General features: G+C 43.2%; 1 protein-coding gene across 1 annotated transcript in view; it reads right to left on the reverse strand.

Annotated features, from left to right (window-relative positions):
• LOC114616490 (growth factor receptor-bound protein 10) overlaps positions 1–13,893 on the reverse strand; it is a 102,889-nt gene that overhangs the window by 14,143 nt on the left and 74,853 nt on the right. The window contains exons 5-7 of the mRNA XM_028761942.1: positions 8,785–8,949; positions 5,481–5,637; positions 178–293 (exon numbers count right to left, since the gene is read on the reverse strand). Coding sequence (XP_028617775.1) covers positions 178–293; positions 5,481–5,637; positions 8,785–8,949 — 438 coding nt within the window. The remainder of the gene's footprint in view (positions 1–177; positions 294–5,480; positions 5,638–8,784; positions 8,950–13,893) is intronic.

A 13,893-nucleotide genomic window follows, 5' to 3' on the forward strand; every position in this document is an offset into this window, starting at 1 on the left:
TTCCAGTATGACCATCTCTACCCTCTGAGGAAGGACATCTAGTGATGATTGGGTTGTGAGGCCTATTTAACTGAATAGTGACCCAGCTTCTTAAACCCACATACCTATAAGTCTCAGCTCGTCATCTGATAATCAAGTTTTATTCAATCTAAAATTCCAAGATTTCAGGATACTTACCACTGGATTCTTAAAGAACTCGTACTTGGCATAGTTCTTTCTGAATAAGAATTTACTCTCACTTGGCATGGTGCTCTCCACTTGGACCACAATCTCATGGTCCTCCAGGCACCTCTCTGTAGGGAGAAGCATCACATGTGAGATGTGACAGAAACTTCAGGGCAATTTTACAAGGTCAAAGGCTGGGTTTAAGCACTGAGATGAGTCTGTCGGGAGAAAAACTTAATTCGCTGACAATACACTAAAAGAGGCCTTAAAAATTCACTAAAACACAAAGTTTGGGTTAGTACAGGCATGTGTGTATTTCTTTTTCAGTTGGAATTGACACAGCTTTAATGAGAGAGTCACAAATGATTTTGCCCTTATACTACAAAATTTCAACTCTCATTTAAAGGCAAAGGAAAGGCAAAGACAGCAAGTAAAGGGGACTTTCAAGAGGTAGGGCAGGAAGCACCCCAGGGCACACAGGTAGTAAGACCAGGGGACCTGTAGTGAGATGCTACAAGCAATGGGATACACATCATACTCATTGTTTACACCTCGCTAGTCAGCACTGGCCAGGAATGAAGACACCAGCTGGGTTATCCACCTCTTGCCTTCACCAGAGAGATTACATACATCTCTTAGAACACCTTATATAAGGATCTGGAAAGGCTGGCTAGTCCCTTTTCTGAACCTCTGCTTTTACAGGGAGTATGAAGAACTCAGCCTGCTTCCTGCTGATATGAAAAACATGTTCAGAGATCTGTGCCTTTCTGTTGTGGAATGGAGATCAGAGTTCCTTCCACAGAACTCCTGAAAAGCCAGAATGGAGGTGGTAGTGACACAGAAGTAACCACATCAGACAACAGGATAAACTATCGACAAGTCCACCCCAGGCTACATGTGTGACCTGATGCCAGCCAGGCATTCACAGCTTAAGTGAACACGAGCGTTCTCTATTCTGAGTCCCCACCGCCTCTCATGAAGTCAGGGTTGAATATCTAGAAAAATTTCATCTTCAAAGGAAGGGAGACACTTAGGAAAAGCCACTTTAAAGGGTCTCAGAATTGGGAAAAGGAATTTCTGTTCACAAAGAAGAACTGTGGTTACAGGCACTGCTCTATGAGGACTGTTCCCGTTACCAAGAGAAATTCTTGGCCAGTGCACTTTTAGCCTCCATTTTGATACTGAGAGAAGGGAACATCTTGGCAGAAACATTTAAAAGCAGAATCTGTCCCCACTGGCTACAAATCTCATAGGGCATGAAAAGCCATGCCTGATGCAAACCTAGAATAGTTTCCATTTACTTCTATCTGGGAGAATTCTCCCTGGAACACATGAACGATTGTGTTTATACAAGGGTTATATTTCCTTAAGACGTATGCGAACAACCACATACAACTTAAGCATTGACTAAAAACTGATGCATGATTAAAAAAAAAAAAACCGCCAGGCTTAAGTTCATTCATTTTAAACAGGCTTTCTCGTCCAAAAACACATCAGCAAATTCCATCAGGAGCTTTACTCAGAGAAAATATTCTAAACAAACTTAAAACTCAACAACCCAATAACCTGTAGGTGGTTGTTTTACGGAATAAAATATTTTTACCATTTACAAAACAGAGTAAAACAGAGAGGTAGCAGCAGCCCTAGTAAGAATGCAGTAGCTAGCTCTAAATCAAAAAGTGTTGTGCTTTCCAAAGAACCCCGAGGGGGCACAAAGACCCTGTAGGGAGCTTTCTAGCTAGGACCAAGGCTGTGGTCTATATTGCTCTGATCCTTAACAGCAGCTGCCTGAAAGAGGTCCTAGGGAAGCTGCACACATACTGCACGTACACAGGGGAGGGCTTGGTGCCTGGGGAAGGAGGCAGGGGAAACTGGGCCCCACTGTGGTTTCAGGTAACCAGTGACTGCCAAGCTAGCCCATGCAGCCCTGAAGGATCTGCTTTTCCCCCAGCTGGCTATGGACCCCAGAAGGGCCTCACTGTGGCTCCTCAGGCAAACTAGCTGCAGCTTCAACTTCAGGTTCCTTCCCCAGGAAGCTGGGAAACAGAGGAGAAATCCTGCTGAGCCCTTGTTCAGGGCTCTATAGCTGGTGTCCCCAGGCTGCTGTGGAATGCCTCTAGGCAAAGATTTATCACTGACTGTTCCCACACTTGGGAGGCTGAAGAAGCCCCAACATGTAGGGGGCTTGTATGGGGAGTGGTCATCAGGATGATACTTTTATTAGTGAAAAGAACAGAAGGACTGGAGAATCAGTCCCTGGGAAACTGCAAGACACAGAAGATGTTTACTAGTTGCTAGGCATTTTGTGAAAGACGGCACCTCAGACAGAGGTAGACGTCAGCAGAAGGTGACACTGGGGACTGGAAGAACCATGAGCTTCTGGCTCACAGGTTTTCACCTCTGCTTACTCACAGATATAAGGAAGACAGGGCAGAAACACTACTGGGTACTAATTCTCCATCAGTCTACTGGATGACCCGTAACCATAGTAAGTCATTATAGACTTTTCTAGCAAAAAGGGAGCTGGCTCACACAGGCTATCTTTAAAACTGTGTCTACTTTAAGACTTTAACATCTGGTTAAGTTTCCAGTAGATCAGCTGCAAAAATCAGCATAGTAATTGTTTTGAAGACCTTAGTTTGTGGTTACCTATGAACTAAAACTATCAGAATGCTATCTTTATGCTCCTATTTGTCACAGTTTTGGGTCATAATCTGCTTTAGAATTTGCCCAAAAGACTTGTACATTGTACTGCTTCCCTGTGTGTCCTCCTCCCTAAGAAGAAGGCTCAATATAGAATTGCCAAGAGAGCTATTTCCATGGAGACAGTGATTCCCAGGAATGTAGGGCAGGGTGGTTCCACACTGAGCATAGGTGAGGCCCCACACTTTAGGCCAGGACCCAGAAACCCACCCTAGAGCAACATCCATTACAAAGAGTCTCCCACAAGCCTGTGGTTCAGCCCTCAGCAGCAGGGCAGCTGATGCTGAGGAGGGATTTCTGAGAGGAACCGCAGAGTGCCACGTCTCTCTACCAGTAGGACCCTGACAAGAGACTGCTGTGCAACTGGGCAGAAACTGAATTTCCTTTTAAAGGGCTAATTAGCTATGTTTTTTTTGTTTTAATTAAATGATAGGTTGAATCAACAACAACCACCACACACACACACACACACACACACACACACACACACACACACACACTCTTCTCTCCCCCCCCCCCCCCAATAGAGAGGAATGGAAGGCAGAAAGGGAGCTTGTGTTGGGGGTGCTCTCCACGATCTAGCCCAGGTGGTAAGTGTATTTTACTGTCTGCAACAAGAGAGGAACTGGTGTGGAAGAGACATCCAAGGAAAAATGTCTGAGCATATATCCAGTTCTTCTAGATTCTGGCCTTTTGGGGCTCATTAATTACTTTTTTGCCTAATGGGACCCAAATTTTAACCCAAAGATTCCTGTTTCTTTTAAAATAATTTCATTTATTCTTTCTTTTATATTTTCCCCATTTTAATTTGATTTCAAAATAAAATACTATTCATTTTAAAGTACACTAGTGTACTTTTAAAGTGACTGAGAAAAGAACAAAGAAAGGGACGCAGAAATATCACCATCAGAGGGCTGTATATGTACGGGTGTCCTCTTTTTTACTTCCTCAAAATGAGGTACACTTGTTCTAGTTCTTTCCAAAGCCTTACTATCTAGTTTATGCACTGTATGGTGGCTTCACACCCAGGGCTCTCATCAGAAATCCTTGAATTGAGTAGTTTCTTAAGCCATCCCTGTGTGGATTTGTACCAATTGTCTCAGTGCATGCCATTATGCCCACAGACTGTACACCACAAATACTTGTCACAGTGTAGTTCAGTCATTGTGAAGGAATATGGCAGAAGGTAGGTAGTGACAATGGAAAAGGCTCAGGTGTCACATAGGTAGGCAGTAGATGGGAAAGAAGAGTGTGATGGTTAATCTTCATGACAGTATGACTGGGTTTAGAGTCGTTTAAGAACATGCCTTTGGGCACACTGTGTGAAGGGGTTTCCGGACAGTTTGAGCCAGGGGGAGGAGACCCACAGTCTCTGTGGAGAGCTCCCAATCGGAATGTGGGCAGCACTATGGCATAGATTAGGGTCCAGAACTCAAAGGAAGCAGGCGGCCTGGCAGCCATCCCTCTTCATTGTAGATGAAATGTAATTCTGCTGTCACAACCTGTTCTATCCTAGACTCAACCTTCAAACAGTAAGGCCCCTCTCCCACCCCAAAGCCCCCTTCCATAAGCTTTTCTGTCGTAGTAATGGGAAAAGTAACTGAAACAACCCACTAGAGTTCTGTGTGTCTGCAGCCATGCATTACAGGTATCTGCAAGTCCAAAGAGAGGTAGAAAATTGTGACTCAAGCTCACATCACATTATCTCTGCTTAAAGCATTGTATGCTATCTGCTGGAAGAGTGCCAGTCAATTCAATGACTATTCTAAGCCAAGAGGTTACAATCCACTTTACTAACCTTTCAAAAGGGTTATAAGCAGAATTTAAAACTGTGAAATTTGATATCTCTTTTTAAAGACATGGAAGACATGGGAAAATTATAGCTTAATTGAGTGAAAATTCTGTTTTTAAATACCTGCTCATGATTTTGCAGGCTTCAGACTTCATGCAAATAAGATTTTAAGCAAAAGTCTGACAAGTGTCTTTACCTGAGATGAACCAACTGAGCACACACACAAAAGGATCTAGTTTCAAATGTTCTACAGTCTAAAATATGCTCTTGTTATACAGAGAAAATACAAACATGTATGTGCCTGTGCACATGTGCACACACAGCACAGGCATCACCTCACAAAGATGCTACGTAAGCATTATATGTCTATGAGACGCCTCTGTAATATTATCCTGACTCCCTGTTCCTACTGCAAAGGAGTCATGGCTCCCTTCTTCCTATCGTCAGAGTGAGCTACTTACTCTCTGATTTGGGCAGCTGTAATCCAGTGGTTGATGGGCTCTAACACACAGATGGGCAGCAAGCCCCCTCAGGGCTCTCGACATTTAGAGAAGAATCAAGTCAGACAGGACCTATGACCCAGCCTAAGCCTTTGGGAAGTTACTGCTCTGAGAACAAGGAGAAAATCTCAGGAGTATCAGAGGGAGAAAAGTGAAATTTAGGAGGAAGGACAGGGCCGGAAGGAGTGGAGAGCAACTATGGACCACTAGCCAGCGTGGCAGGAAATGATGACACATTTACATTTGGCTGTGGCATACCTATTTGATCACACACTAAAGCCTCCAGATGGTATTCCCATGCTAAGAACCTAGTCCCCTACCTAATCCCAGTTGTGGGTGGTGCTCCACCAGAGTCCAGCTGTTGTCATCCACACAGTGACTTTTGTAAACCAGAAGCTGGCACAGGTCCCTGGCTGTCATGTCGGTTAGAATCTCCACCACTTTGCTCGTCCCATCTTCACTAAAGACCTTGACATCCTGCAACACACAAACGGGACAAATACATATGAAGCAACTCTGCATTTACATGAAAGAAAAACATACAAGATAAAACAAAAGTAAAGACATGAGTGTCTCATCTCAACACATGGACAAGTGGGGTTTTTGGCTCTGCAGATGTAAGTCCAGGGCTATGGGATTATCTTTCCTCTCTTCGGAGGAAGCAGAAAACCTCATAGGCACAGACAGTACATAGCCAAGCCTGCAGTCCAGCTTAGGGAGTAACAGAACTCACCAAAAATACAGGTGGTTCAGCTTGGACAGGTTAGACTTGTCAAACTTAGCAAATGTCTGAGTTGACCCTCCTTCTACCCTAAATTGTGAGAACTCTTTTCTCTTTATCCCCAGAGTAGCTCCTGTTAGATGTACACTCTTCATAGCTCCTGAGGGACAGGAGGAAGCTGAGATAGATGAATTAGGCATATGCTAATATTTAGACTGATGAAAAAGGGCATGGAAGAATTCAGTCATGAAATTGCTTAGCTTTTTTTCCTACAAGACTGAAAATAACCTATAGTTTCCAGGTCCTATTCAAATCTATGAAAACCAAATAGTTCCTAGGGAAAAGGCATAGAAATCTTTGGAGATTTAAAAAAAAAATTCTACCTTCTCTAGTTGATGGGGATGCAGTCTTTAGGAGATGTATTTAAACAAATAAAAACAATAACTATAACAAACCCCAACAACAACAACAACAACAAATCTCTACCAAGGACCTTACCTCAACAGCATGGAAAAAGCAGTCAGAGGGACATGGTGGCATTTTTAATTGTGACTGCCTACTACTTGGTAGATTGTTCCTGGTGTTTCCCTACCTTCCCTGGGAGGCTGGACTCACTGTTTAGCAAAAGTTGAAGTCCTAGGCAGCTTTAGGCTGCCTTCACCTGCCTGCCTGCCATCTTACTCGCCCTCTGAGGTAGGAATCAATCGCTTCAATAGCCTACTCATGGCCTTGCTAGCACTGATATAAATGCCTGTGGGCTCTCTTCTCCCACTTCTCTGCAGGGGGACCTGGGGTTGAGGCTGATGACAATGATGACACCAGCAATGACACAGCATGACTGGCTGCAAAAATCCCTGGGTGGTGAAACCTTAGCAGGCTACTCAGGCTGGGTTCTGACCAACCTTCCACTAATCTTTGCCCTCAACTGCTGCCATCAGTGGCAACTTTAGTGCTGAGTCTGCCATCAGCTGACTGTTGATTGTCCTGATAAACTACCTCTAGTGGCCCAGTTCTCTGTTCCCTTTTCCAGTTCATGTGCTTGGAAGGATGGCTCTATGGAAGGGAGTCAAGCCAGCACTACGGAAGGTACTATGGCCCTGGGGGTAGAACCTATGTCTACTTCATCTTGTAGAAAAGGCCCCTACTGCTGAAGGACAAAGTAGCACGAGGCTGGGGAGAGGAAGGTCATATTCCTCTGGTCTTTGAACTCAAAATTTGGGATAGAGATGTTTCAGGGGTTTTGGGAAGGGCCCTTGTCTATGCAAGGACAAGCTAGGGGAACCCAAAGGGCCTCTCTACTTCTGCCACTCCCTGACTAAGAAAAATCTTAGGGTTTGCTTTCAAACCTTTCACTTTTAAAGAAAAATACCACTCCCTCTTCTGGAATTTATGTCTCAGTGAAAGTTTGCCTGGACCAGCAGAGCAGATGCCTACACACAGCTCATATGACTGACTCCGTCTAGGAACTAACACTTAATTCAAATCAAGAAAATATGTCTGTGGTCTCTAGGCAAGAACATTCTTTCTAAAATGCTTTAACATAAAAGAAACAGAAATTTGGAAAGTATAAGTGCATTTGATATTCTGGTTTGCAGTGTACAGGGCCTCCTAAGTCAGTGAAGCTTTCCACTCCCCTGACTGGTCTCCTAATGCTCTTCCTTTCCTAAGCTCTGAAACATTTATGTGGTTACAGCAAACACTGTCTCCTCCAGGAAAGTTCTGTGGCGGTGAAATATGTGTCTCATGTCTCCCCAAGTCTACTCGCCACTCTTCCTGCCCAGAGCAGCCCTGGCTCCATGCTTCAGCCTCTTTTCAGCCCACTGCATTTTTCTTTAAACTCTTTCTTTTTCCTTCAAATGCTCCACAGCCAACCCCTCCCCCTGATCTATATATAGTCTGGGCAGTACAAACTAACACGTACTCTGTCATAGGTTTATCTCCACTGCTTTGAGATTCCTGCAAAAAGTCCGGTTGGCAGGACAGGGCAGTATGTGATGGGCAAAAAGCTAAGCCTTCGCCCCCCCCCCTCGGCCCTCGAACCCCAAAGTCTGTGACAGAGAACAGACAGAAAAATACACACCTCCCGTTATAGACTCTAACTGACACACCATTCTTTCTTTGGCTATTTCCCCAAACTCCACAGGGCTTACTGCCCACAAGCCAAACAACCTCCAAGACAGAACTCTGGAAAAACCATTACGCATTCCAGCAGTGTTGATCTGGGTAAATGTTGGAAGCTACAGAAGGGACATTTTTTGTAGCAAATATATAAGGCACAAAGCTAATGCTGTGTGCAGCTCTAACGTCCTTCCACAGAATCTTTTAAAAGAGGGTTCTAGGTGAAGTATTTTGTGCCACACTGTCATCTGTCCCTTTAGCAGACCTCTGAGCTGTGCTGGGCTCATTAAGGAATCAAGTATGAGTTGTATATTTCATAAGTCTGTGCAAGAACCTGGGCCAGCTTCTGGGAGCAGCCTGGGCCTCTTAGGCACATTGAATGCTCTCATTTCTTACCCAGGGTGGATACAGAAGGTTCTCTCAAAAAGAGCAAGGTTCTGGGCACCCAGCAACTCATATATCAGCAGGGTGAGAGCCATAACCCTGGCAGCTATTTTCCATGGGAGAATTGTCCAGGGCATACATGAATCTGTGCAATACAGGAAGGGGGCTGGAAGCTGGAGAGCCACAGCTCCATCCTGACATCTAGGGAGTTGCCTTAGTCTCACTTTCCTTATCTGAACCCTGAAGCACAGTTTTGACAATAAGTGGAACACACAGAGCCTGATGCTCCATGTGTGCAACTTTGGCAATGACAAGAAGTTTTGGCATGACAGTTAGGGCTTATACTAAGCAGCAATTCTAGAATCAGAGGGAGCCACAACTCCCTTCACAAGTTACCCGACCTTTCTGAGCCTCAGCTTCTCCATCTGTGAAGTGGGCATCCGTGCCACTGGATTCACAGTGTCGGTTGGACACTGGTTCTTAGGTTGCCTCTTTGAAAATCTCGCAGTGGTCTTTGTCCACAGACCGGGACGGGTGAGTTTCGACAGCTGAAAGCCTGGAGGGAACTTGGTAGAGAGATGGGGAGGGCTCTAAATACCTGTTCACCAGTACTTCCAATTCTTAGAAAGCAGACCTCAACTGGTTAAGATGCAATGGGAAAGCATCACAAACAAACGAACCAAATTCTTAATGGCTTTAAAAATAAAACAGTAATGTGAAAAAGACTGGGCACAATTACATAAACAGCATAAAACTTTTCCAGGGGGATGGGGGTGTTTTTTTGCTGGATTGGCACACTACACACTCTGCTGTAAGGGCCCTGATGAAGTAATAAAATGTTCCATTGTTCCTAGACTTTCTGTTGTCATTTCTTATACATTCACCATATAGAGGAAGGAACAAAAACCCTTTCTTTGCAGACTTAAAGGAAGGTGTTTAGGAAGAAGTGGTATGAGGCACATCTGCTCCATGGCCCCAAGCTGCAATCTGGGATGCCTGGCTTTTTCTTCATGGACCCCAGCAGGTGAACAGTATGGGGGTCTTTTCAACTTCTCTGCTCCCCGTCTTGGCACAGATTCTTACCACAGCTTCCTGTAATAGACCTTGCTGTTGCTGGCTGGAACCTAAGGAATCTTGTTACTGAATTCAAAAGATCTTCTGACTTTGGCAGTTAAAACTGTGCCAAAGGCTCACCTTATAAAAATAGAAAACAGGACACTTGAAGCTCTGTGCCTCTCTGGCCCCCCTCACCAGCTGTCTGCAGTGCAAAAAGTCCCTAAGTAGACAGCCTGGTCCCTGGGGCTGTATAGGCTGATGCCCCAGCATCAAGAGGGTCCATTCTTCCCAGACATTACACAGTAACTGCAGCAGTGGTGGGCATCTGAAAACAAAAGCTTTTGGACCCTGAGTTGTCTTTATTCATCATCTCTATTTAAATAACTCCTGGATCAAAAGATCTTGCAGGGTCAAGGCTGGATGTAATCAGAGGGCCAGAGGAGCTCTGGGGAGGGCATGCATGGGATACTTGGGAATCCTACAGTAAGCATCTGAGCAGTGACTGTTTTATTCTGAAACTGCAGGACCTACAAGGACAAAGGTATGCTAGTTAAGTGGAGGCAGGCAGAGGAAAGCTAGCCTAAGGCAGGTATTACACGAGCCTCATCAGAAACTTTTCTGGAGGCAGTAGGGCTTTCCCAGTGACAAAGTCCTCTGGTGAGGGTTTGAACCCAGGGCTCTCTTCTCTAGTTGGCCTTTTTTCCTCCACCAACCAGCTGCTCCTCAGCACTTTGAATCCTTGCCTCAGAGGCTCTAAGATTTTTGAGCTGAGATGTTTCAAATACCCACAAATAGAGGAATGGGGGACTGTCTCATGACTTGAAGTTTCAGGATGAATTGGGTGGGCTAAATTAATTTTAGTAAAAAATAATTTAATTTAATTGAGTCTTCTTGAGCTCTGTTTTAAGTTACAGCACTGGCTTGTGTCTAAGAAATGAAGCTGAAGCACAGGATTCAATGTCATGGACATGGTGGCTCTTCAACCATAAGAATATACAACCCTGCTTGACTGTTAACTTCAGTCTACTTTGCAAGTCTATACAATTTCACAGAATCTTACCAACTATACTTTTTAATAAGGTTTACAAATATTTTAAGTCCTTGGAAACCCCTTGCAAATGAGACAGTTTTAACTATCACTAAAAATAGATCTCAAAATTTGAACAGGGCTCTTGGGAGACTTCTCTACAGTGAAAGGGTCTCACCTGCCAAGACTGCCCTGCACTGGTTCTACTTCAACAGACAGGTTTATCTGGATGAATAGATTTTGCTTTACTTATCTGTCTGTTTAACTCATCTGAGATGCATAAACTCTGCTATTTTGACAAAACTGATTTTTATATTTTGGAACCAAGTCATATCAAATAAAACTGAAAGCTACTTAGGAAAAAATCTGTTAGTGAACCAAAGACGAGTCAAAACAAGGCTCCCTTACCTGTGTGGTCCCAGAGATGCCTGGGACAAAGGATAGTACTATAAGCTACATGAGTTTTTTTTATAATTGTGTGCCTGTGATAAAAGTTCAGTTACAGACATGGTACAAAATTAACAGCTCATAATAACAAATAATAACAGCTCAAAACAATTCTGAGGATGTATTGTGGTATAAGTTATTCAAATAAGTCATTGCTCTTAAAAATATTTGATTTACTCGTACTTACCTTCTCAGTTAAAGAAAGTTATTTTACAGCATCTCTGTCATTTCCAAGTAGCCAGGATCACTGTTATTGGGCTTTAAAACTCTTATTAAATAAAACAAGGATTGCTTGAACTCAAGAATCATGATACCAAAACATACAGTCACGTTTGCACATGAACATACCTATACAACAGCAATATGCACACACATATATCCAAATACATATATATGCATAAAAATGATGTATAATGACAAATACATTTTAGCTTTGTATAGAAATGACGTGATTCTCGTATCAAACTGGAAAAATACAGTAAGGAACACAGGGGAAATAAACTCAGCTAATCACCAACAGTTCACAGACTCACATTCTTCTGCACAGATATTTATAAATAGAAACCTTGACAGAATTGTAATCATACTGCACACACACTTTTATGCTGGGCTGTACAGCTTCACATTACATCATAAACACTTCTCCATGTCATCATGCTTCTTTGCTGCTTCAGAGCTTACAGGGCATCAAAAATGAAGAACACTCCCACACTGCCCACTGTGTCCCCCCTCCCCCGCTTTTTGTTCTTATTATAGAATTATTAGGATTGTCTTCAAATATATATCTTAGTTCATATGTTTATTTTCTTAAGATAAGTTGCTTGACATCATGCCTTGCTAAGACATCTCTCCTTTAGGTTTAAACACATCCCCAGGACGTAGTTGGTCAGACATTTTGGGTAAAATGCTTAAGCTGTTGAGGAACAAGCAAATCTGTGGACAAATCCTCCTGTCATCTCCAGATTGTCAGTTTCCCCAGTACCCTGGGTATTTCCCTGGTGCCTATTTCTCACATCTGCCACACTAGACAGACATGGTGGTGCAGCATGGACTTGCAGCCCACATGTCCTAGACATGTTCATTCCCCAGTGAGTAGGTGGCTCTTAAAAGACCCACATATCATTCCTAAGTGTCGTGTACAAAGCCTTATCTTGCTGGGCTCTTATGGGTTCTTACACTGGGCCTGGCCAGTATCAGTAGCACAGACATAACTGCAGAGGTGACAGGGTGAAGCAAGGGGCGCATATGTCCATGAATGGAAGACAGCACTTTGTAATGCGTAGTATAATTCTAGTACAGCTGCCTTTATTAATAATCTCAGTAAAAGAGAGTGAATTAAAAAAAATCATGTAAAAACTTCAAACTGCTAGACTGAGGCTCTGCCTGAAGTTGTGGTATAATACTTTTATAACCTTGAAATCCCATCAAAGAACTCAGCAATATGCAACTACAAGTAGGATTTAGAACACTGCTTTTCTAAAAAAGAGATATTTTTTATTTATAGTTATCAGACTTATCATAAAACAAACATAAAATGTAATTTAAAATTTTATAAAAATTTAAGATTTGAGTTAGACTGGGTAAAATTTTGCAGGTATTTCAGGTTCTTTTGCAGGGGATGAAGTGAGAAGTGCATTCTAAAACTGAATTCTCCTGGGACTTTTCTATGGTCTAGAAAGCCCTGAAGAGCTCAGGATATTGAGTAGAACATATCCAGGACCTGGTTCAGGGTAGGGGAACTACTAAAGAGATACTGAGACCCCTTTGGGTCAGCAGGTCTGCCACACCAGAATACTGTCCTGTGCCCGCTGTGGAGATGGGACTACATGCTCAAGGCTTTCTGACCTCATCTTCTTTCCTTTCTCTGCTCTTCAAGGTGCCTCCTCCATTCTTGTTACATTTCACCTTCACTCTTTAAACAACTTTATTCCTTTTATTGGGGAACATGTTTAGAGACCAAAAGCAGAGAGAAAGTATCGACTATCTTATTGTTACAGTTTGAACTGAGTGTCTACAAAGGTCCATGTGTCCAGAACTTGGTCCTTAGACTGTTGAAATTTGGAGAGTGGAAGCTTTGGTTGGTTCTTCAGTCACTGTGGGCATACCCGTCAAAGAGATATTGTGGATTGAGTTTTTCCTCTCTGTGTCTCACTTGACAGCAGCACCCCTACCCTAAGGAGGGCCATGTAATCTTGGACCAGACCCTCCATAACTCTGAGTCAAAATAACCTATTTTATCTTTATAGGTTGGTGCCTTGGGTCTATTTTGCTGTAGTGGTGGCAAGCTAACATATTGTTGTTAAAACACTATTTTGTTGTGACTTAATGATCAGAACTCATATTTAAATTCCAGAATTAAATGAAAAACGAAATACTGTCACTTCCCCTTTCAAGTATTTATGATATTGCTGCCACTGATCTGGTTCCTTTCCAGGGCTTGGTGGAGAAAGTGGGGACAGTGTGAACAGAAACACTTCCAGGGATAAAAGTACTGCTCATATAAATGAATCCAAGATGCCAGGACACTATAAAACTGTTAGGAACCTATTGCTTTGATTCAGCACAGAATGTCTGTGGATGAAATTACAAGAAGGAAACTACTTTGAGGTAAGGTGAAAGATAAACAAGTAGTCATTTGCATGTAGTTCTCTAGAAAACCTGAAACATGTAATTATTAACCTTTCCAGATGAGGTCAACATCTGTATTCTCTTTCCTAGAAATGTGGAGACTTGGCATTCATGGCCACGGAAGAATGTTTACTCCACTCCCTCTGCTGAAGATACTCAAAATACCCTTGCCTGCTTCCCTCCAGGGATGCTTTATCATTTTTATCTTTGTTCTGACTCTACTCAGGCTGGATAAGAGAGTGAGGTGAATGTCCGGGAGACATGTACCCAGACATGGGAGAGGGAGGAGGGAAGTGCCATACTGGGCAAAAAGATGCCTCACAGCGCAGGCACAGACGTGAAGACTCGAGCA

The sequence above is a fragment of the Grammomys surdaster genome, unplaced genomic scaffold (assembly GCF_004785775.1).
Source record: "Grammomys surdaster isolate TR1022 unplaced genomic scaffold, NIH_TR_1.0 332314, whole genome shotgun sequence".
In the NCBI taxonomy this organism is placed as follows: domain Eukaryota; kingdom Metazoa; phylum Chordata; class Mammalia; order Rodentia; family Muridae; genus Grammomys; species Grammomys surdaster.